The sequence below is a fragment of the Notechis scutatus genome, chromosome 4 (assembly GCF_049901735.1).
Source record: "Notechis scutatus isolate UNSWTSFEM ecotype Mainland chromosome 4, rNotScu1.2, whole genome shotgun sequence".
NCBI lineage: Eukaryota > Metazoa > Chordata > Lepidosauria > Squamata > Elapidae > Notechis > Notechis scutatus.
In genome coordinates, this window is record NC_142012.1 from 71,863,016 (window position 1) to 71,888,531 (window position 25,516).

Here is a 25,516-nt window from a genome sequence, read left to right on the forward strand (position 1 = left end):
CTTCCTTCCATCCCATCTTTGTCTATCCATTTTTTTCCTTTTTCTATTTCCCTTTTTCTCTTTCCCTTTTCTTTCTTTCTCTCTTTCCCTGTCTCTCTCCCTTTCTCTTTCCCTCTTTCTCTCTCTTTCTATCCCTTCCCTTCCTCCTTCCCTCTCTCATTCTAAAGCTAGGAGAGGAGACCCACCTGAAACAAAAAAAACCACATACGCTTCCAACGAAGTACTTTTCAAGTGCCTAGCAGCATCACTTGTCTCTGGTCCTGCATTGCCCGGAAAAGTCAGCAGGCAAGGCAGGCAGCACTTCCTCCCCTCCCATTTTTGGGGAAAGGGCTGGGATCTTCAAGTGAGGCGTGCATCCTGACTGCCTGAAACCTTACCTTCCCCCTGTGGCTGGTGGCAGACGGAAAAGCAAGCTAACCAGGGCAGAGCCTTCTCCACTCGGCTCCTCGCCAGCCTGCATCTCATTCCCTGCCCAGATTCTCCAGCAGCCGTTGGGTCTCGCCTGCTGGGAGGCATGGGGGGGGGCGACCAGGAAGCATGAGGCTATGCCGCCTGTATCGGCCCTCTGCCAGCCGCCCCTCCCTCGCTGAGCCGAGCATTTTGGCAGTTGCTGGGGGATGGGGGGCTTCATTAGTTCAACTTCTACCTATCCCAGCATTAGGCACCACAAGAAAAGGAGGACGTTAATATGGCCTGACAAGAAACAAGAGCGGCGGGGAAGATGGGAGAAGCGAAGCTAAGTCCACACTCCCACACAAAGCCCCTCACCCGCCACACATGCTTAGTCGCGCCATCCGCCCTGCCACCTCACTCCCGCTAATGGTGTCATTTCCCAAATGTGTTTCCACACAAACTTGCCCCACGTGACCCCACCAGCAAGCTCCCTTATTGGCCCACCGCTCAAGCAGCGGTAGTTGTCAATTTCCAGTGTTATTTCTGTTTGGGTGTTCAGTTATAGCGTCTTTGGGCAATGAGGAGTATCAAGAATACCTGGAAAGGTGGGACAAGGTTGCCACGCTCACTCTTTCTCCTAGCGCTCACCCATGCCTGCGAGCATCCTAGTCCTATTAACCCACTGTTCTTCTTAAAGCTGAGCAATCTTACTCTTCCATGAAACATGCCTCTCTCCCTTTAAAAGGTTGGCAGAGGCAGCCAGGGCAGAGCTGTCGCCACTCGGCTCCCCCCCGCCATCCCGCATTTAATCCCCTGCCCAGATTCTGTAACAGATGCTGGGGCTTGCCTGCTGGGAGGCGCGGGAGGTGACCAGGAAGCATGAGGCTATGCCTCCTGTATCACCCCTTTGCCAGCTGCCCCTCCTTCGGCAGGCCGAGCGTTCTGGCAGAGTGCAGGCTGCTGCTGTGACAACGGTGGGAGCTTCTGGAAGGTACGGCTGATGGTGGGGAAGGAAGATCTGCTCTGGCGAGGCTTGACTGCCTTTCAGGCCCTGCTCTGGCCTGCCACCTGCTCAACCTCCACCTCGCCTCGGGTACTGCATCAACCCATGACAAGGGGACATGCTGCTTCCAGGCCACTCTGGCCGGCGGATGGACGAGCGGACGTCACTCGGGGGAGGCATTTTCTCTCAGGCCTCCCACATGGAAGGCCCTGTGGAAGCTGAAACTAGGTCAAAAAGGCAGCCGAGCCTCACCATGCCCCTCCCCCCAGGCAGCCCTTTGGCTGAGCACAGCAAACCCAGTGTGGATCTTCCTTCCCCACTGTCAGCATTAGGGCTCACTTGCATCATTCTCATAACGGCTGCCTGCACTCGTCCAAAGCGCGTGGGTTGGCATGCGGGAGAGGGAAGGGGCGACAAGCAAAGGGGTGATGTGGGTGGCATAGAGTCGTGCTCCCTGTTGCTTCCCCCCGCCCCCAGCAGGCAAGACCCAGAAGCTGAGGAAAATCCAGGCGGGGGGTGAGATGCAGGCTGGTGGGGATCCAAGCGGTGATGGGTCAGCCCTGACTCGCCTTCCTCTCTGCCATCAGCAAGCCAGGTAAGCTGGAGGTCGGGGACAGTGGGGGGGAAGTTTACTAGGCTGCGAGTGCCACAATTGGCACTGATAGCTAAGCAAGCCAGACAGGGATGGGGGGCAGTTACCTAAGCCACAGCCAGTGCCGCCGCTGGAGAAGCCAGGCAGCTGAGTCTGGGAAAGGAGGTTGGGGGTGGTAAGCTCCGGGAAAGGTGAGGTGGGCTAGCACAACTTGCAGGCTTACCTATGAGCAGTCAGATCAGGGCTGCTCAGTTGGGGTGCAGGTGCCTCGTGGGAAGGAAGGTTAAAGGCAAGCCACGAGGACACAGTGTGCTGCATAGGAGGAATGACTGGGCGGGGTGACTGGCGGGCGGGCAGGGTGAGCGAGCATCGGCAGGCGGGGCAAGCGAGCGAGCTGCGACCAGGTTGGGGGCGTGGCCAGCCAGAACTTACTACCGGTTTGGCGACCCATGCCAAATCCTTGCTATCGGTTCGCGTGAACCAGTGAGAACCGGCTGAATACCATCCTGATGGTGTTGCATGGTAAGAATTTCTTTTTTTTCTTAGTGATGATCTCCTGATTTCATTGTTAAAGTTGGTTCTTGGGAGTGCTGCTCCCTGGTTTTGAATGGGAGCACTTAGGAGTGACCCAAGATGTCTTTTGGACCAATTATGGAACCAATGGGCAAGGGGAGTCTTCAAGATTCCAATTCCCTCTGGAAGCGATTGAATAGTCATTGGGCGTAACCATATTTCTGTTGAGCAGTTTTGTTTTCTGAACACGGCAGAATTTTAACTTTCACTTTTTGATTTTATTGTTTTATTTTGCTTACTCTTTTAAAGTTGATTAACAGTTGGGTGAATTATCTAATTATCCTGTATGGGATAGTGGCTGGGGAGATTTCTAGCACAGTAAACTGCCCCCTGCAAGGCACAAAAAAAGAGGGGAGGGGGACAAGAGGCAGGGAAGAGCCAGTGGGGAGGGATGCTTGGGGCATAGGACCCATGGAGATGCAGTGGGAGATGGGTAGACATGGCAGTGTGGTGGGGGGTTAAGTGCAATGGTGGGTAAACTGGGGCAGGAGGGATCACGGTGAAGTGGCTGTGGTAATGTGGCCACAGTCAATTGTCCTACAATCTAGACCAGGGGTGTCCAACCTTGGCAACTTTAAGACTTGTGGACTTCAACTCCCAGAATTCCTCAGCCAGCAAAGCTGGCTGAGGAATTCTGGGTGTTGAAGTCCACAAGTCTTAAAGTTGCCAAGGTTGGACGCCCCTGATCTAGACCCTCATGATACTCATGACTGAAAAGGCCTCAATATGAAGGAATTTGAAAGATGGTGTTAAAAACAAATGGATAGTCATTTGCTGTACCTTCAGAACGTTATAATGTGGTTAAAAAGCATGAAAAATAGTTTTATTCACATTAATAATTTTTAGTATAGTAGGACAGGGGTCCCCAACCACCGGTCCGTGGACCGGTACCGGTCCGCGGAACAAGTCCTACCGGGCCGCTGGCTTGCTGGCGCCGCCATCTTTTTTTGATGAAAAAGTGCTTCCGGTGAGCTTTTCCGGGTAGAAAGCTCACCGGAAGCACGTTTTCATCAAAAAAAAGATGGCGGCGCCTGCGCTTCTGTTGAGCTTTTCCGGGTAGAAAGCTCACCGGAAGCACGTTTTCATCAAAAAAGATGGCGGCGCCAGCACTTCGTGAGCTTTTCTGGGTAGAAAGCCATTTCTACCCGGAAAAGCTCACGAAGCATGCGCCGCCATATCTTGATGAAAAAGTGCTTCTGGTGAGGTCACCGGAAGCACTTTTCATCAAAAAGATGGCGGTGCCCCAGCTGATGCTGGTACCGGGCCGCGGCGCCCAGCTGATGCCAGTACCGGGCCGCGGCGTAAAAAAAGTTGGGGATCACTGTAGTAGGAAACATGGTCATTGATGTCAATTTTGTTGCTCTGTTGTCATGCTCCTACTTTAAGACAGGTGCATTAGCATTCTACCAGTTCGGATTGGTTTGGGCGAATCTCTTTTTATGATTCTGTGCAGTTTGGAAAACTGGCAAATCATGCCACTGGCTGGCCCCACCTCACCCCTCCTGGCCCCTCCCAGCCACTCCTTATCTTGCCTTGGTTACTCGCCTAGAGTTATGCCCACAGCCCAGGCTGCTTTCTGGTTCCTCGCCCAGGCCCAGCCTAAGATCTGCAGTGCCGCCTTGGCCCTGCCCCCGGGCGTGTGCACAAGTGGTGAGCGCGGAGGGCCTAGCATCCCTGGGGACTGCTTGCTGAGTGTTGCCCTCCACCCAGGATGCATTGCCAGCCCAGCCCTCTCATGCTTGGAGCCTCCTGCCCTCCTGCCCAGGGGGCAGGGTCGAGGCGGCAGCATGGATGGCTATGAGTGGTGCTGGTGCCTCCATGCCCTGGGACCATCCCACTCCCACATGGGAAAGCAACATCACTACCTGTGCATGCAGGAAGAAAGAGGTAGGAAGGAGAGGGCATGGGGCACCCAGGGGGCTTCTGCCTGCCAGTGTGCCATGGGCAGTAGTAGCCATAGGAGATCATAAGCCACAATGGCTGGGGGGGAGCAGAAAGCAAACGGTGGTGGCGTGTGGCTTCTGGTACTGCAGGGGGGAGGGGGTGGAAGCAGAATTGTCTTTTGGCATTGGGCATGGTGGCAACGGAGGGGAAGGTGGACAAAAAGAGAAGCTGTGCTGTTTTTTTTTTAAAGTGGGCAGAGGCTTCCCATTTTGATCCCCTTCCCCTGTTGTTGCCTCTGTGCCTGATGGACATCTGCGTGACTCTCAGCTCACCTCTCCAACCCGTGCATGTGTGTGCGCACGTGCATGCACCTAAGGTCCCTCCCCTACTTGCAGCCCAGCGCTGTGACAATGGAGAGGAAAACATTGTGAGAGGCTTCGGGCTGAAAAAAAAAAACCAAGCATGGCAAAAAAACGAGCTAGTTTGCACTTTCTTTGCAGCCTAGCAACACAGAAGTTTGTGTGTGTGTGTGTGTGTGTGTGTGCGCGTGCCTAAGGTCTCTTCCTTCTGCTATCTCTTCCTTCTCTTTTTCCTCACTTTCCTCCTCTCCCCCTCCTGGCACGGAAACAAGGCTCATGTTTTTTTTCTTTCTCATGCAGCTTTGCAAGCCTGTTCCAACAAGGCTTGGAATGGGAGAGGGAAGAAAGTACCTTTCCCCTCTTAAGCACTGTGTCTCCGATGGAACCATTCTCATTTGCACCTTTTCCAAGATACTCTCTCTCTCTCTCTCTCCCCTCCTTCTCTCTTCTGAATAGTTTTCTCAGTACTTCCTCAACGTGCTGGATCTTCGGTTTGTTTTGCTGGAAGGGTGAGTTAGAATTGTCCCTTCTTCCCCACCTTCTTTTCCACTTTCTTAAAAGCAGAGAGTCACAGGTCTAATCTGGAAGGGACTGAAGTTCACTGTGCTGAACCATTGAAAAGTGCAGGTGGTCATTCCCTCTTTTTGCTTCCCCAGATCTTTAATTGGGGGTTTCCTCTGGAGCAAAAGCAGAGAACTTCTTCCAGTGAAGATTTTTCCGTGTTTTCGAATTTTCTTCCAGAGAAGAACAAAAAAGCCTCTTCCTGTGAAGGCTTTTTCAGGTCTTTGTTCTGATTTTCTCCAGGAGTGAAAGAAAGCCCTTTCTAGTGAAGTCTTCCCTATGTGTTATTCTGATTTTCCCCTGGACTGGAGCAAAATCATCAGGTGGCAGGCCTTAAGTAACAAACCCACCCTTATTTTACTCCATGTGTGGCCCACCCACTATTTAATTTACCACTTCTGTCTATGCCTCTTTCCCAAACTGTATACTTGTCTTCCCCTCTCCTCCCTCCACCCCACTCTCTCTCTCTCTCTCTCATACACACACAGTTCCATGGTAAAATTGTCTTCCATGAAACCAGTCCCTGGTGCCAGAAAAGTTGGGGACCTCTGAATTAGACCATGTAAGATCCCTACAGGAGAGCTCTTTTAAGGATTATGTATTAATAGAAAAGCAACTAACTTAGCTCTGATTCTAAACGCTAAAGCTGTTGCACATAAAAAACAAAGGAGCTTTGATCAATTATCATAGCCACATTTTTTATCTGAGTGGAGGACCTGGGAAAGATGTCAGCACAACAGAATAACACTTAGAAGGGACTTTGGGGGGGAACCCTATACCATTTCATAGAAATAGCTGTCCAGTTTTTTTTCTTAAAAGCCTCCAGTATTGGAGCACCTAAAACTTCTGGAGACAAGCAGTTCCACTGGTTAATTGTTCTCACTGTCAGAAATTTCTCCTTAATTTTATCTTGCTTCTCTCATTGTTCAGTTTCCATCCACTGCTTCTTGTTTTGCCTTCTCTTCTTTGGAAAATACATTGCCCCCCCTTTTTTTTGTGGCAGCCCCTTAGAAGCCTGTTGCCTATCACCCTCTTGGGCAAAGCATGTGAGCCATTTCCTCCTTTCAGTGGTCCATGAAAGAACATCTATAGTACGTAGATAATAAAGTAAAAAAAAAGTGAACAACATTTTTACAGAACCATAGATACGTTGAGGCTGGGGGTGACAAGGAATGGCTGGGAGGGGAGGGGAGGGGAGAGGCCAGGCGAGGCATCCCTTGACATGAGTGACTGAGTTGGCCATGCCCACCCAGTCACATGACCACCAGATCATGCCCACAAATTAGGCCACGGCCACAGAACCGGTTGTTAAAAAATTTGAATCCCACCCCTTGCATTAGGCTGTATAACACCAAACCCAAGGGAGTGAGCCATTCTGCTTATTTGTTAGATGTAACCATAAGTATTTTCTGAACATGAAAAAGGAGTCTGGTTGTCTTATCTCTCTAGTTGATAAGGATAATAGAAGGAGTAAAATCTGAATGAAAATCTCAAACCGACAGAGAAAGTGAGATGAAGGGATGGTGGGGGGAGGGGGGGGGAAGAATATGTGAATATGTCCAAAAGATGTCTTGAAACAACATGGAAAAATTCTGGAAACACTTCTTGTGGTGGTCAAAACAAAAAGCCAAAAGGAAAGGCAAGAATTCTACCCTTAACATATGAACCATGATACTTTTAGTATTGGAACATTCCCAGTAATTTACTGTGTAGGCACAGAGCCCAAGAGTGTGAATCATGACCATAAAGATAATAAAGGAACTAACGTTGAAGAGAAACAATGAAATTAGTCCCTTCAGAAAACTGACACATCACACAGAGCTGTATTTACCTGGGCACTTATTTCTTCTCTGCGCAGAAGTCGGATTGCCAGTCTCAATAGACCTACTACTGCTCTTTCCACTAAACAACAGTATTCCATAGCATTAATACATAAATGGTAAAGATGATCTCGCATTGCCTGCCAAACAAAAGTCACACGATCCCTATAGAGACAGGGAAAGAAAAAGAGTATTGTGGGCAAAAGATAAACCAAAACACAGGCTTTATTCCAAACAGTTGGTAGTTGGCATGTGTGATAATTTACTCAGAGCCAATTTGGTTAAGGTGCTGGCCTTAAATGGGAGACTGTAAGTCAAGGGTGTCAAACTCAAGGCCCTCAGGCCCATGGGGTGCTTAGATCTAGCCCACGGGGCTACCTTGGAAACAACGGACTGGCCCACAGTGCCTCTGTCAGCGAAAACAGAGCTAAGGAGCATCATGTGTGGCCCTCCCAGACTCTGTTTTCGGCTGTGATGGCCTCCTGCAGCCCTTTGCCAACAAAAACTGGTGCTCGAGGGACCGCGTGTAGTCCCCATGAGCTCCATTTTTGGCCACAACAGCCTCCCCTGCAACCCTCTGCCAGCAAAAACGCAGCCCCTCCCCCTACAATTTTGTTTTTGCTGGCAAAGGCTTACAGGAGGCCATCGCGGCCGAAAATGGAGCTTGTGAGAGCTGCATGTGTCTCTCCCAAGCTCTGTGTTTGCTGGCAGAGGGTTGCAGGAGGCTGTCACGGCTGAAAACAGAGTTTGGGAGTCCATTTTCACTGGCAGAGCGCTCAGGCCACCCCAAGTGCCTGACACAAGTCATGTCAAGTGGTCACCTTGGCCATGCCCATGGCCTACCAAGGTCAAACACAACCCTGATGCAGCCCTCACTGAAATCGAGTTTGACACCCCTGCTGTAAGTTCTAGTCTTCCATTAAAGCATGGAAGCTGGCTGGGTGGCTTGGGATAGCCACTCTTAGCCCAACTCATCTCACAGGGTTGCTGCTGCAAGAGAAATAGGAGGGAGCATTATATACACTGTCCTGAGTTGTACAAAATAAAAGCAAGATACAAATCAAATAAATAATTTAGCTAAAATTAGGGTCCACTAATCCAGGGGTCCCCAACATGTGGGCCACAGCCCATATGGGGCTGTGGTCTATTGACCTCCAGACCTCCAGGCTGCATAAGTAGCTGGTTGATGCAAATTTATCATTAGAGATAGTATCCGCTGTTTCTATACAATGCCTAGCTAGAAATTCTTCTTGAGAGATGTTATCAGTTGGTTGATAAAGAAGAGCTTTTTCTGTTGCTTGTTAGTACAAGATTCCAATGTTGTAATATTAATAAGCACACTGTGGTGATTAGAACTAATACACTTGGCCTTTAGTTTGATAAATTCCATTCATGATGATAAGATTGAAATATTTGATGTATTTTTATTAAATGATCAATATTCAGATATATCAGTAGAGAAACTTTCATTTAAATCCTTGGCTTGTAGGAACAGTTTTGTCCCTTCAATTAAATATTAACTTTACAGGTTTTTCCCCTTTTATATGGGTGTGTGCACATGTGTTTAAAGGATATCAGATAATTAATACATGTATAAATGTATGTATCTGTGAGAGACACACATAAACAAACACATAATTAGTCATATATTAACAGTGTAATGGATTTTTAAAATTCTAAGACTTTACTCTCAGTCAATCAATGCATAATTTTGCTAAACTATCTGCACTTATGATTGTTTTCAAGTGGAAATTAACCCATGTTTTCATTTTATGTGGTGACTATTGTTGCTAATTTTATACAGGTAGTCCTCAACTTACAACAAGTTGCTTGGCAGCCATTTGAATTTACAACAAACCTCCCCAGGGCTACTTATGAGCAGATTTAAAGTTCCAACAGCTGGTCTGCAGTTTGAATGCTCAATGCACTTAGGGCTGTTTGCAGCGTCCTGCAGTCTTATGACAGCTATTTACAAGTTTTTGCTGGAAACCAACATCTATTTCAGCTTTCTGGCAAAATATACCCACTGCAAATAATGACTGCTGCAAAAGATATTGTAAAATCCAGTGTGGTCATGGGGTGAACCGCTTAAAACTGGCACGACTTAAACATAATTCTGGACTCAATTACAGTTGTAAATAAAGAAGTACCAGTAATTAATGTAAAGAGATTACTTTCTGGTCAGCTTCACACTAAGAAGTGGGTCACATATTGGGACAGATTGGAGAAGATCAAGCAGAATTTGATATGAAAATCTCACAATCACAGTTCCCTCATTATGTGCCAACAAGTCATCATTGACTTTTAGTAACAATATAGATTTCTCCATAGCATTAAGAATGAAATAATCAAATTTAATTGCTATTAGGGATACTCTTTAACCTGACATCCCGAGTTTCCAGTTTGAAGAATGTTATCAAGTAAAATTGAAAGTTCTCAACATTTGTTACCATATCAAAGGGTAAAATGGCATCTATATGGCTCACCTATTTTCCAGCACAATCCTCAAAAGCATCTCCAAACAGAAAGCACAGTCTTCTTCATCATAAGTTTCCTCATCAGGAGACACAGATATGAGAGCCTGAAGCAGCCAAAGAATATTCACATATTTAACATTGGTATAAAAGTGAGAACAGATACAATAAGCACCAATGTAGCACCAAAGAATTTCTAGTGAGAAAGAACTCTAAGAAGCTAGCAATTATTTTATTATTTTGATATGTAAGCAATACAAATCCATCTAAAATTAGCAATGAAATCTCATTACTCATTAAAGTAAATTTAGTCATAGTAAATTTGCAGCTGCAACTGATTTAAGCCTGCCTATCTGCCTGAAAGGCTAACTCAAACCTCACCTTCATTAATTCCTGCAGGGAGTCAAGTTGCAGAAACTTGCTCTCAGTGATTAACTTCTCTGGATCACATTGCTGTAAAGTGGAAAATTAGAAGAGAAACAAATTATTAATCTCACAAAGCAGAAATAAGTAACATATACATAATATAAAAACTATCCACAAACAATTCTAGAATGTATTGCCTCTATTAATACCCCATACTAATTTTTAGGATGAAGGACTTTGTCAGACATGCCTCCCTTCAAAACCCAGGAAAGAAAACCCCTGACTCCATGTTTGTTAGAGAATAGATACTTTTGCTGGGTTTGAAATGATAGCAACCAAAGAAAAGCAAGATCTGAGGCAAAAGGCACGAAAGTTACATATTGAAAGTTTTCCCGATTCCCTCCCCCCAGGAACCCACGTTGAATAACCAATCCCCAATTCATATGGTGTCATGTGGGGCACATCTTCAGGCGTTTTTCGCCCATCTAGTATGCCAATGCCATTGACCTTGACTGGGTCAAGTCCATTCAGCTGTGCAGTAGATCATGAGAGCATCCCTCCAGGGGTGGGATTCAATTTTTTTAACAACAGGTTCTGTGGGCATGGTTTGGTGGTCATGGCTTGGTGGTCATATGACTGGGTGGGCGTGGCTAAGTGGTCATGTGACTGGGTGGGTCAAAAGAGAAACTCACTTTAACAATGCTCTTGGAGCAGGGGGTTGGACTAGATGACCTCCAAGGTCCCTTCCAGCCCTGGATTGCTGTGCTGTTTCAAAGCATCGTCTGAAGCTGCATCTAGTGCCAGGATTTGTGGTCCTTCCTTCCTCTCCTTTTTCTCTCCCTCCCTCCCTCTATCCATCCATCCATATCTCATTCATTTTCCCTTCCCTCTTTCTCCCTTCCCTCCTTTTCTTTCTTTCTCCCATCCCTCTTTCTTTTTCTTCTTCCGTTTAAGAGAAAGAGGGAGGGCAAGCGAGAATGAGAGAGAGAGAGAGAGAGAGGGAGGGAGGGAGGGAGGGAGGGAGGGAGGGAGAGAGAGAGAGAGAGAGAGAGAGAGAGAGAGAGAGAGAGAACTAGAACAAGCAACCATGCATCTCTACGTTATTCATGGTATATTTTCAGCTGGACCCTCTTTCTACTTAAACCTTAGTACAACAGCCAGATATTTAAAGCCATGAAACATCTTGAATTAATCTTGAAACTTTTTGCATACTTGTACTTAAAACAGAAATAATTTTGTTTTAACACATATGGCTTCAATTCCAAAGCTACTTTTTATGAAGACCAAGTCATGAAACAAAACAAAACAAACAAACAAAACAAAGGTTAACCTTCTCATTCTTTCTAACTCTTTCTAAATGGCAAGTAGAAGTGAGCCTTTCTACTTGCCATTTTATTACCCAAAATTTTCAAATTAAAGAATTGCCTTCCAACAACAAAAAACACAAGTTTGTAAACTGCCTGAATAGTAACACAGCACATAATATCAAACTACAAAGTAGAGGGAAAATATTTGTGAAAAATATTTACTGTGTTTTTGCTTGTCAAATTTAAAAGACCATTGGATTCCATAAAGGTTGTGACAGCAATAGAAGTAATGATGTAACCATAAAGCAGCAGCTAGGCAAACTGCTGAACAGTCTGAATTGTGTTTTGGAAATTGTGTAATCTATGCTGAATGAGACCTAAAGTTAAGTTGTTCTCTACAGAATCCACTCTGAACTTACCACACTAAGCCTGGCATGAAAAAGCAGAGCAACTTACTTGTTTTGAAGAGGAGGATGCATCCCTCCCTTTTGGTTCACACACAGGCCATCTTCATTCAGCTTGCCTCCCCACCCAAATGCCAATCTTCCCCCATCCCCATTACAGTGGTAGCTGATAGCAAGCAAGCATCAAAGAGGCTGACAGACTTCTTGGTTTGAACATAGCGTATTTTTCTCAATAGATTAAAGAGCTTCTTGAAAGGACTATGAACCATAATAAATTTATAATATAATATAATATAATATAATATAATATAATATAATATAATATAATATAATATAATATAATATAATATAATATAATATAATATAATAAATATAATATAATATAATATAATATAATATAATATAATATAATATAATATAATATAATATAATATAATATAATAATATAATATAATATAATATAATATAATATAATATAATATAATATAATATAATAATATAATAAACATAATATAATATAATATAATATAATATAATATAATATAATAAGAGTAGAGTAGAGTAGAGTAGAGTAGAGTAGAGTAGAGTAGAGTAGAGTAGAGTAGAATAAAGGTTGTGTTTTCCCTTGGTGGACCAGGATGGGTGTGGCCAGGGTGAGTGTGGCCTGCTTGACGTCACTCGTCTCAGGGGCACTTGTGGTGGCCTGAGCGCTCTGTCAGTGAAAACAGGCTCCTGAATTCTGTTTTTGGCAGTGACGTCCTCCTGCAACCCTCTGCCAGTGAAAACAGAGTTCGGGAGACTGTGTGCGAGCTCTGTTTTCACTGACAGAGGCACTGTGGGCCAGTCCTTTGCTGTTTCCAGGGTAGCCCTGCTGGCCAGATTTAAGCACCCTGTGGGCCAGATAGTTCAGTCTCTTCTATCATTCCAGACAAATGGCTGTCCAGTCTCCTCTTTAAAGTCTCCAGTGATGAAGCTCCCACAACTTCTGAAAGCAAGCTGTTCCGTTGGTTGATTGTTCTCACTGTCAGAAAATGTCTCCTTATTTCTAGATTGAATCTCTTGTTGATCAGTTTTCATCCATTATTCCTTGTCTGGACTTCAGGTGCTTTGAAAAATAGTTTGACCCCCTCCTCCCTGTGATAGCCCTTCAAATATTGGAACACTGCTATCATGTCTCCTTTGGTCCTTCTCTTCACTAGACTAACCATGCCCAATTCCTGCAACTGTTCTTCATATATGTTAACTTCCAGTCCCGTAATCATATTTGTTGCTCTTCTCTGCTGTCTTTCTAGAGCAGGGGCAGCCTGTAAAAAGCAAAGAACTGGCCTGTGGTGCCTCTGCTAGCAAAAATGGAGCTGGGGGGGGCATGCCGCTCCTGTACCCCAACAAACTAAAAACTAAACAAAAGGAGAAATGTTTCCCCTTTTGCAGTTGATCATGCAAGAAGGGACAGGAAAGAAGAAAGAGGAAAGAGGGAAAAAAAGAAGGGAAGATGGGAAGAGAGCAAGGAAGGAAAAATAAGGAAAATGTCAACTAAAAAGATACTCCTTTGGTCTTTTTAGCTGCCAGAAAAAGGGAGTGGGGGAAAACAAGGCATTCTTGAAAGGGCTAGGTAATCAACTCAGCAGCCCAAAGTTGTCAGAGCATAAGAAGGTTATTGGAGAGCATGATGGATGACTCTTGGAGACCGATGTGTCCTATTGGAGAAGTCACATTCAGAGGGTGGGGGAAAGACCAGGGTCAAGGGGGAAATGTATGATGTGATTTAGTATCACCTGCACCCAGCCAAGCATCAACATGGCAATTTCTAATAAACCAATTTACTTTTTCTGAGATGAAGAAAGAATGAAGAGGGAAGGAAAAAGAAGGAAAGGAAGGAAGAGATTGAGGAGGCAGGGATTGAGAAAGCGAAGGATGTAGGAAGGAAGGAAGAAGGAAGGGTTTGAGGAAGGAAGGAAGAATTGAGAAAGGGAAGGAGGAAGGAAAGAAGGGATTGAGGAAGGAGGGAGTGAGGAAGAGATTGAGGAAGAAAGGAAAGAAAGGAAGGAAGATAGATAGATAGATAATAAGTGGGTCTCAGAGAAGTCTTGCCTTAGCGCTTGGCCAGCACAGGTGCTCCCGACATGAGTCCTGTGTCACGCCCACTATGGCAACACTGCCCCCCTGGCCACACCCCATACATCCCTGACCCTCCACGGTCAAACACAATTCTGATATGGCCCTCCATGAAATCAAGTTTGACACCCCTGTTCTAGAGTCTCGACATCTTTATATAGCATGGTGACCAGAACTAAATGCAGTATTCTAGGTGTGGTCTTACTAAGGTTTTATATAGTGGTATTAGTACCTCACCTGATCTTGATTGAATCTCTCTCTTAATGCAATTTAGGATTAGATTGACTTTTTTGGCTGCCACTGCATACTGTTGGCTCATATTTAATTGGTTGTCCACTAAGACTCCAAGATCCCTCTCACAATTACTGTTATTAAGCCTGGTTTCTCCAAATCTATATGTGTACTTTTGGTTTTTCTTGCCTAAGTGTAAGACTTTACTTTTCTCTACATTAAATTTCATTTTTTTAGTTAGGGCCCAGTGTTCAAATCGGTCAAAAATAAAAACAAAAGCAAACAAATATATCTGTCCAATATATTTGAAAACATATTGCACTAAGTATGGAGGCCCCTAAGGAACTTAACGTTGTCTCTTTTTTCCATCTTGACTTGAGTGCTATCATCTACTGACAGTAAAATCCACTATAAATATAATTTTTTTCTATTCAGAGTGAAAGCAGTTAAATATCATGTTAAAAGGTAAAGGTAAAGGTTTCCCCCTTCCACTCATGTCCAACTTTAGCGGGTGGTGCTCATCTCCTTTTCCTAGTTGAGAGAGCCAGTATTGTTTGAAGATGCTTCTGTGGTCAGTGACCAACATGACTATATGCCAAGGTGCACAAAACACACTGTTAAAAACAGCCAACTATGCTGTTTTTCCTCTTTGCCATTAATCAGAACTATAGTGGGATGACACAAGGATCCCTGTCAAAAGGTACCTAACATTTTACTATATTGTATGTCTAATACTGACTTCCAAAGCAAAAATGTGCCTTTAGAAAAAAAAAAGTGATAATCATGGAAGTGATGATGGAAGGAAATACCTCTTTTCTATCTCTTACTTATTTATCCCAATGTAATATACTCTATATTTTTACTGCTGTACACATCTTAAGCTCCCACTCAAAGGTGATGGTAATGGTATTATTGCTTGCTGCATAGTCAGCCAAGTGTTTAGACTGGATTTGGCATTTTTATCCATCTATTGCATCCTTTCCAAGGTCCTGGGAAAGGCAGTTGTTGTTTGATGATGTTAAAGGCAGTTGTTGTTTGATGATGTTAAAGGTCACTGTATTATTATATTATTATAGGTAGTCCTCTCTTAAGTATCACATTTCAGACTGACAAACTCACTGCTAAGTTATATGGTCACTAAGTGAGACATCATGTGACCATGGTTTCTCCATTGACTATGGTTTTTGGAAGCCAGCTGAGAAGCATACAAATGGCAATCACATGACTGATAGTCATAAATGTCCACCAGTTGTTAGAGCATCCAAGTTTCAATCCCATGATCACGAGAAGGCTACAAAGTCATAAAATGTGACGACTGGTTATAAAAATTTTCAGCACCATATACAGACCATGCTACATGCATACATACATTTATATTAATAATTTATATTTTATACATTTATTATATTATATATGCATACTGTACATCATAATTGAGTATGATACACACACACAAAATTTATTATATTTATTTTAACTACAGCATCTATCACCAATTTGGACTAGTGGCATTTTTTTATGTGACTAAAAAGCCCATAGTGATAGTGATAAATCAGTTTAAAATTCAAATCTTAAGCAGTGAATGAACCAAAGAGATCTGCATTTTGTTTAAGTAATGAGAAATCATCTCAATGTCTGCATGAAAGATTTCAAAATGATTTATAACATAGTCAGTCAGCAGTACTTCAGACATTCTGGACTCTCCTGGGTCTGCATAAAAAGGGAATGAGTAAAATCATTCTATTATTTGTTTATTTGTTTATATTTCATTTTCTTAATCATCTTTCTCCCTCAGATTGGGGCTCTGGGTGATGTTGGAGATACAATTACAATAACAATAAAATATCTATTTCCAATCTTTTAAAACAATTGTATTATAACTACACATAATAATCTGACTTTGAAACATGGTTTCATATTTTCAGATGTAAATATTCTTTTGAACATGGACATTGATAATTGAACTACAGAATCAGATTCATCACTCAGTGCTAAGAAATCTGTCCATCAACAATGGAAAGATAAATGTCTTGCCTCAATTATGCAATGGATTAAAAATTTGATGTTCTACTCTATATGCCATTATCTTTTACCTGAACCCAAATTACCTTTATACATTCCAGGGCCATTTTCTTTGCTTCCTGATTCTCTGTGGATGGTCCTCTCATACCAGATTGTTCTGTGCCACTGAGTGTCAGCCAGTTAACAAAAATGAGCACTGTAGACTCACCACTATAAAAGAAAAAAGAAAAACATGCAAATAGAACTTAGTACCAGAGTCCCAAATCTAAAGCAGCCAAAATGCTTCAATTTATTCTCAAGAGAGTTGTATCAGCAACTTTATTTAGAAGTCCAAGGATTGCAAATGAATATTATCAAATTAATTAAGGTATGGGGGAATCTCAAATATAAGGGTAAAGGTTCATTCTCAGAGTTTGTAGGATTGGTTTCTGAATATTTCATTACGAGGCTAAGTAACATCTTCAGCAGAGTTTAGGGAATGTCAATGTGAATGTTCTTCTGTTTATAAGAGCTTCAGATGTGGATGTGTCAAGTGAAGGTCTTGTTATGGGTCTTGTGATGGGTCAGGTGTGAGTCATCAGTGAGAGTCTTGTGATGGGGAGTTACATCAGGTGAGGGTCATTGGGAGATGAAATGCTGATTGGGAGGACTTGCATGGGTTGATTGAGGGTTGGTGCCATCTCTGGTAGCTGTGCGGTTGATTTGGATTCTGTTTGTAGGCTGGTTATAGGTCATGTGTCTGTTGATGGAATTGCTTCTGGAATGCCAGGCTTCGATGAACTCATGAGCGTGGTGGGTGGTAGCATGGCCAATGATTTTTGTGTTTCTACAATCAAAATGGTGCTGTTTGATGTTGGTGTGGGTAGAAATTAAGGATTTGGTATTGTCAGGCTCAAGATATCTTCTGCATCCTATCTACTATACCTTCTCTGCTGCTATGCTATGCTATTTCTTTCAGCTGTCATTTGCAACGGGGAGGGGGAACTTGGAGGGGAAGAGAGCTGGAGGTGTTTTGCATTCCTTTGCTGTGGGTAAGCAAGGGGAGGGGGTGTATGAATTCTTGTCTTTAACTTTCCATTTCCTTGCTAGCTTCTATCCCCTTTTGCGCAGCTGTGAAGTTTTATCAAAATATGTCAAGGTCAACGGACAGAGGCCTCATTACCACCTGAAGATGTCCACATGATCATATTAAGAACTTTTAATTGGAGGAGTCATTTGGACTTTGGGGGGTGGGAACAATTCCATTCCTTTGTATATGTGATCTGCGCGCCAATTCCTTAGATTCAGAATTAAATCTGTAGCTTCCACTTTGATTTCCAGTAAAAGGATAACTTTGCTCTAACCCATGGAGTCTGAGTATTTCTTTCTTGGATCTTGAAGGGAGCACACACTGACAGGTATTGGCATTTGGCCAATGTTTATGGATCCTAGTTTTTAATTGATGTGATATTTGTCCCACATAAAATTGGTTGCAATGAAAAATGAAAAATTGGTTGATTTTTTAGATTACATTGTTTCTTTCATCTTTCTGTACCTTGTCTTTCATTCTGGATAATTCCTGGTAGAATGTATTCCTAAGGGTTGGAGAATTCTGGCTCTCATTTCTGACACAACCTTTGTGTATGGTAAGGTTAGTTTTTGCGTGGTGGTTGGCTGTGTGTTGTGTTGTGGTTTGGGTGCTATGTGTCAGAATATGAACTTTTTTGGATAACGGTTATAGACAAAGAATTCAAGCAGCCGTTTCTCCTCCTTGATGTCTTTCTCTATAATGGCTATCCAAAAAACTACCACTCCTCTACCAAAAAACCACCACCACCACTTATCCTACACCCAAGCTACAGATATTCACGGTTATTGCAAAACTCAAACATTTCAATGGGGATAAAACATCCTCAGGAGACACAGAATATTAGATATAGACAAAAACTGTGAGATGGACAAAAAGCTATGACTGCTAGCTGTCTAATAAAGAGAATTTTGCACAATGATATATCAATTCTATCTAAATTCTCTAATATCTATCTAATAATTATATATATAAATATAGAAGTTCAGGCTTTTCTGTCAATCTATTCCATTATCTGGGTTACCCACCGATTAGAAGGTGTTTCCTCTCGCTGAAGACAGATCTTGCCATTGGGATCTACAAAATCTTCAACCTATAGATCAAATCAATAAATCACTACTTTAAAATGTATTTTATTAAACTATTTCAATACCGCTTTTCACTGTATTATTAGTGCATACACACACACACACACACACACACACACACACACACACACACAAAATAAATATTTTAAACATAGAAACAAAGCCATAAAATGATTTTGGAAAAGGCCACTAAAATAATAGGCAGTGAAAGATAAAAGTATAGCAACAATTAAGCCAGTCTTGGGGTTCTATTGAATCTTCTCAAGAGCACAATTTCCTTTGTTTCTTAGTAACGCTACTGTCAATTTGAAACAGAGTGGGACAACTTCGTGCAGGTGGGTTGGTGCAGGCGGGTCAATGCAGAGATGGCTCAGAGTCAACAAATCAGTGCAGATGGCTCAACACTGCCAGACCAGTGCCAATAGATTAATAGATTCGCACTGATGGGTTGGTACTGACATGTCTGCATTGATGGGTCGTCCCTGTTGTCTGCATGCAAAACAAGTGCTCCCCACACCTGGACAACTCACTGCCCATGGAACGACAAAGCAGGGAGGGGGTAACATCTGCACCAATTTATTACATATAAAAATATCTCACAACTTGCAAGATGTTATGATTTGAACATGAGGGATAAAAACAACATAAATAAATGACTACATAAATTATTGCTTTGCTGAAATTTCAATCTTCAACCTTGGAATGTAATAGCAAACAACTGTTTGCTTGTATTGTTTGGATTTAATGTTTGAATTTTAAATCTACTCGAAAGAGAACAAAGTGTTGCTTGCCCCAAGCTTCTGACCAACACAGCATCTCTGAACCAAGAAAAAGTGGACATGTCTGTTGTGTATGTTTGTGTGTGTGATGGTCTTAAAGACCACTCCTGGAGACCATGAAGCAAAAAACTATTTTCACAGAGGCAACAGCACAGTAATGACCTACAACCGAACTGCAGGAAAGAAGTTGTGATTTGTCGTGCTTTGAGAGGTACCAAATCAGGATGAATTTGGCATTACTTCAAAAATCTTTGGGAGCTGTGGAATACTGGATGTATTTTCCCTAGTATGCGAGGAGCTGAACAGTAACAAGGTTAATTACTTTCACTATAGGAAAATGACCAAGAAATTTTGGTCCAAGTTTCTTACTAGGTAATTTCAATCTTAAGTATTTGGTTGAAAAGGTGGTTGGAGAGATCCATGCTTGTCTGCTTGTTTTTTATATTCCTCAGCCGCTTCCGCTAAAGGTTTATTTGTATTGTCCCACCCTTTCTTTAACGTATCCATCCATTCAATTAGGGACATGGAGGTAGGTTGTTCTCTAGGTAACTCAGGCATAGGAACAAACTCCATGCCAGTAGTTATTTGAAAAGGTGTTAACCCAGTACTACTGTGTACACCATTATTATATGTCATTTCTGTGAATGGTAACAAGTTGGCCCAATTTTCCTGTTGATAATTTACATAACATCTAATGTATTGTTCCACCATGGCATTCATACGTTCTGAAGATCTGTTAGTAGCCGGATGGAAAGCAGAGCTAAGCCCCTGGGACGATCCAATGGACTTTAGGAACTCCCTCCAGAACTTAGCAGTGAACTGGACTCCGCGATCTGAAATTACTCACCAGGAAACTCCATGAAGTCTGTAAATATGTTTCACGAAAAGTTTTGCCAGCTATTTTGCCAAAGGCAGTCCATTGCAAGTGGTGAAATAGGCTTGCTTAGAGAATAAATCGATGACAGTCCAAATCACTGTATTTCCACCGCTGTCTGGGAGTTCAATGATAAAGTCCATTTCGATTTCCTCCCAAGGTTTTGTTGGTTCAACTACGTGTTGGAGAAACCCAGGCAGCTTCCCTGGTCTGTTTTTCATGGTAGCACAAACCGAGCAGCTTTTTACATAGTCCTCTACACTGTTTTTCATCTTTGGCCACCAAAACTGTCTCCTTGTCAGATGGAGGGTTTTTAGAAATCCAAAATGACCCCCTAGCCGAGAGTCATGACTCCGCTTTAACACCATTAGTCTCATGCTGGCGGGCACATATATTTTACTTCCTTTCCAAGCCAACCTTTCCCTCAAAGTCAAATCCACTTGGTTTTCTTTAAACCATGCATCATTTGACAGTGCAACTGGACTTTGGAGATCATGACATTCACTATTTCCTCTCGTCAGCTTTCAAATTGGGGTTTTCTGGACAAGGCATCAGCCAATAGGTTTTTTCTCTCTGGAATGTACTTTAGTTTGAAGTTAAAGTGTTTAAAATATTGAGCCCAGCAAACTTGTTTTGGGGAAAATTTTCGAGTAGTCTTCAGAGCCTCGAGGGTTTTGTGATCAGTCCACACCTCGAAGGGCTCTGTAACTCCCTCCAGGAAATGCCTCCATGATAGAAGAGCCCATCGCACAGCAAAAGTCTCCTTATCCCAAACTGCCCACCTGCATTCTGTGTCAGTCAACTTTTTTGACATATAAACAAAAGGCATCAGCTTGTTTTGAAAGTTCTTTTGAAGTAGCACAGCTGCTACAGCCACATCACTGGCATCGGCTTGGGCTACAAAAGGTTAATTTGGATCCAGATGTTGGAGGATAGGCTCCACTGCGAAAAGGCGCTTTAAAGTTTCAAAGGATTTTTGACAGTCCATTGTCCAAGTGAGAGGTTGACTAGGTTTTGGTTTGGTCAGAGAAGGACTGGTTTTCAGTAACTCTGTTAAAGGGAATGAAACCTTGGCAAATGAAGGAATGAATTGTCTATAAAAATTTGCAAAACCTTTTGTAAAGCTTTGAAGTTGCTTACGTGTTCTTAGGGGTTGCCAATCTAGCACAGCCTTCACCTTTCCAGGGTCCATCTCGATTCCCCTGATTTGACACTTGGTAAGCCCAGGTAGTCCAAAGACTCCTTATGGAATTCTTATTTTGATAGCTTTGCGTATAGTTTGGCAGTTAAGTTTTTTCAGTATTTGTCTGATTAGTTTGACATCCTCTTCCAGGGTCTCGCTAAATATAAGAATGTCGATCAGCTAAACAAGGACTCCCTTATACAGATGTTCATGTATCACCTCATTGATCAGCTGCATAAATACAGTGGGGGGCCCTTGGAGTCCGAAAGGCATGACTCAGAATTGGAAACTCCCAAGAGGGCAGTTAAATGCCATTTTCCACTCATCTCCCTCTTTTATGTGGACTCGGTAGAAAGCTTCCCTCAGGTCTAGCTTGGTAAAGATTTTGCCTTTTGACAGAGATTCAGCAAGTCCTTCAGGGGGTACATGTTTTGTATACACACCCCATTCACGCCCCTAAAATACATGCATAAGCTAAGTCCCCCATCTTCCTCCTCTTTAAATAATACTGGGGCTGCCAACCTAGATTTTGCTGGTTCGATGAATACTCTGGCTAAGTTGGTATCAATGTACTTCCTGAACTCAGTCATTTCGGTAGGTGTCATGGAGTACATTTTGGTTTTGGCAGCTTTGTTCTAATTTGATGGCACAATCAGTGATGGGGGAGGAAGTTTCATTCCTCCTCACTAAACACCTCGGCTAAGTCTCTGTATTCCTTAGGAATCTGGGGTTCGCCTGGAGGAGAGTCTGAAGTGGTAGCTGCTGTTTCTGGTGGTTGGCCCCTATTGGTTGGCAGGTGCCAGACACTCGGAAGCCCGATGACCAGCTTAACCACAATGGTAGCATTTGATAACCACTGTAGACTGGGTAGGAACGGCCGCAGCAGGCTTAGTCAGAGGACGTCTGGCCAAAGTTCTCCTCAGGGGCCTCTCAGATGAAGGTTTGCGATGAGGTTTTCTCTATCGCGAGCTATAGACATGGTATACCAGTCTTGCAGTTGCTCTGGTACCCTTGGACCCCACAGGCTTTTCTAACTTCTTGATCAATAGCTTCTGTAAAATAGTACAATAGTATTCTGTCAGGCAATGTCCAAGATTTCCTGTGATCTGTCTAAAGTCCCATACAAAGTCTTTTATGGGTCGATTACCTTGCTTCATCACTTTTATTGTGTCTTCATTTTCATTGACTCTGTCAGGGTCTTCAAATCTGGCCTGGAGCAGCTCAACAAACCAATCTGCATCATTTAGCTCAGCAGCCCCATTGTATAGCTGGGCTAACCAGTCAGAAGTGTCTCCATTCATCCCATCTGAAATCGCTGAAACTAAGTCGCGATCTGTCTCATATTGTTCTCCATATTGATCTATATGTGCCCAGACTTGGCTGAGGAAATAAGCCAATTTTGCAGGTTTCCCATCAAATGTCGCTCTAAACCTTGTTGGCAGTGGCCTCACTGGTGGAATTGCTATGGCGACTGGTGGCAGGGGCCTGCCAGGGTGCTGCAGTGGGTGGCGGGAAGTGGAGCAAGAACCTGTGGGGCACTGTGGTGGGAAGCAGGGCGGGGACCTGCTGCTGCGTTGCTGGATAGGACCACTGAGGTGGTTGTTGAGTTGCAAAGGGAGGGGGGCTGCAGCCGGCTGCTGGATCAGACCCCATTGCTGCACCAGGATTGTTGAGGCAAATTGGCCCCATGGTGGTCCCGAAGGTGGCACAGAAGGTGCTGGCATCCACTGGCATTGGACCCACCCATGATCAGGACAGAATCCCCAGCCTGGGGGAATACATTCCACAGGGGATAGCATAAAGGTAGGTTGATGGGGGGGAGGGCAACTGGAGGTTGCAGCATTACAAATGCTGGCTGCATCTGCTGTCTCCCCTCTGCTGCTTGACCCTGTTGCACCGAGCCAATTCCCCAGTCACTTCTAACTAAGTGGAAATATGCCGACGCCACGCTGGCTCCACTGCCAGCTCCTGGATCACGAAAAGTGAACGTGGGTTGCGTTAAGCTCTATCTCAGTTGGGGAGGTTGGGACTGAGGGACATAACTTTCTATTTCAAGTTGCTCAAAATGCTCCGGGAGCTCTGTCAACAATTGGCTTTGAGACGGATGCAACAGGTTCCAGTCTCAGGAGTTGTTGGACTCCAAAGCTCCCACATCTCTCCGTTCTGGCTCGTTGGCTGACTTCATTGGGCTGGAGTCGGAATGATATTCAGACGGCCTTTCCTCTGGTCTCATCTCTGGAGTTGGATCAGTCTGGCAACTTTTCCAGGAATCCGTTTCTTTGGGCCGAATGCCTACCTCTCTCTCTCCTCTGCAGCTCTCTCTCCTCTGCAGCTTCAAGGGTTCACACCACATCTTCAGAAGGAGAATACTAGGTCTCGATAAGTTCTCCGGTATGCACAGCTCTTTCTGTGATCTCCTCTTTCTCCTACATCTTTGCTAAGTCTTCACACTGCCCGAACTTTAGGTCAGTACTAGGGCTCAGCACCCCAGACAGCCCCCTTTTGGGGTGCTGGTAACTATTTAAAGATTCGGATTAATGTCAGGGTTACCAAAAAAACCCAACTCCAATTAAAAACTCAGAGACAGGCATTTTCTCAGTTTCCTTTTATTAGAGTAGTTATACTGGCACATCTGGGAAAACCTGAATCTGAAAACCTTAGTAATTCAAAAGTCAAAACCTAATCCCTGCATCCATCAGTCCATCATATGGTCCAATCACCAACCGTCCCAACTTGAGACATCCCTTCAACCACTCCTCCTCCAGGTGCAGGAATAACATGATCTTGCTCAAAAAGAAGAATGCTATTAAAAAGAACACTCTAAAAATCCCCCCTCCTACTTTCCCAGGCACAGGAATATGGCTTCCAAAGCTGACATAAATATTTCATCGGATTACTTAAATTTTACACATTTTTCTTATGATTTTGCTGAAAATCTTCTTGGATTTCAGTCCTGATGTACTGGACAATGGGACATGGGAGGAGATAACTTGGGAATAACACAACTTAGATCATAGAGGCAGAAAGATTTGGCATGAAAGCTATACAGAAGAAAAATTTCCTAGAAATGGACGTGGAATGAATGAGGCAATACAATTCTGATGGTAAAATCTGGAAGATATGTGACATAGTGTCACTTTGTGGTGGTTGAAGACACTTTGTTCAGAGATGTAGAGATGAATGGTGGATGTAGTTCTTTTGAGCACCTGATCAACAGAGCCCAATCTAAACTCTTCTGGAAATCAATTTAGATCAATTTTGAGGGCAATTGGTGAATGTGTGTGGCTTTTAGTGTGAACCACAGACGTGCATTTATTTTAACTTGCATTTATTTCTCCATGTTTTGGGTTGTCATCAGGAACTTCTTTAGGATCCTCAATATGACATGGCCATGATTAATTTATATCAGAAGATCATAGTAGTGTTTCTGATTTGTTTTCCAGAAAAGGAGAAATGTCATCACCAAATATAGGTTGCCTGTGGAAAGCACCTTTTGTCAAAATAGCTCTATCATCTATATATGTTCACAAACTTCACTTTTATCTGGCACTGTCACAGAGCTTGCAAAATGTTTTGATTTTGCATACATGATGACAATGATTTTCAGAGGTAGAGTTTTTAAAATTGCAATGGGTTAATTAATTATAGATTGTTGTTTCTTTTCCCTTTTAAAATGAAACAGTTCCTCTCTTTGGTATCTTTTTCAATAATGAAGTTGAAAGATAAAAAAATATGAATAATTTTACTGTAACTTTGATCCTACAAAGTTGTGAGCCAATAACAGCCAGTAGCTGCTAACTTGTATGGTTTGAATTTAATGTATGAATTTTAAATCTACTCGAAAGAAAACGAAGTGTTACTCACCCCACACTTCTGACTAATGCAGCACCTCTGGACCAAGAGAAACTGGATGTGTGTGAGAGAGAGAGTCTTAGAGATTGCTCCTGGATTGTCTGGTTTGGGCTTCTTCGGCGACGAACCGAAATCCACGATCGTGCGTGGTTTCGATCCGTACTCGCCACTGGAATACCCCAAGCCAGCTGGATTCGGGGCTAAGCCCCCCGTAGAGGTGGTGAAGAGGGGGGAGACCGCCAGCAGGATCGAGGAGAGCTGCATCTCTCCTCCCCAGCTGACCATTACTCCCTTTCCCAAAGGCAGTTGCAGCGGTGGTCAGAAATGGCCACCTCAAAGAAGAACCCAACCAGAAAAGATTGTGCAGGAAGAAGATAAGAAGAGAAAGCTTTGACTGACCGGGTTGAACTGAAAAAGCAACAACATAAGGTATCCTGGTATTGGAACTATAAAGCATAACATTGTTCCCAAAGAAGATTTCTGAAGCGGCAAAGGAGAGAGAGAAGGGAAAAGATTTGGGTTTTTTTCTTTCCTTTCCCATACTGACAGCTAAGAGATTTAAGTAAGAAA

At 43.5% G+C, this 25,516-nt stretch overlaps 1 protein-coding gene across 4 annotated transcripts in view; it reads right to left on the reverse strand.

Annotated features, from left to right (window-relative positions):
- GBF1 (golgi brefeldin A resistant guanine nucleotide exchange factor 1) overlaps positions 1-25,516 on the reverse strand; it is a 348,645-nt gene that overhangs the window by 76,353 nt on the left and 246,776 nt on the right. For all 4 annotated transcript variants that reach the window (XM_087963724.1, XM_026674267.2, XM_026674268.2 and 1 more), the window contains exons 25-29: positions 18,199-18,263; positions 16,191-16,314; positions 10,041-10,112; positions 9,672-9,766; positions 7,197-7,350 (exon numbers count right to left, since the gene is read on the reverse strand). In XM_087963724.1, the coding sequence (XP_087819850.1) occupies positions 7,197-7,350; positions 9,672-9,766; positions 10,041-10,112; positions 16,191-16,314; positions 18,199-18,263 (510 nt within the window). The remainder of the gene's footprint in view (positions 1-7,196; positions 7,351-9,671; positions 9,767-10,040; positions 10,113-16,190; positions 16,315-18,198; positions 18,264-25,516) is intronic.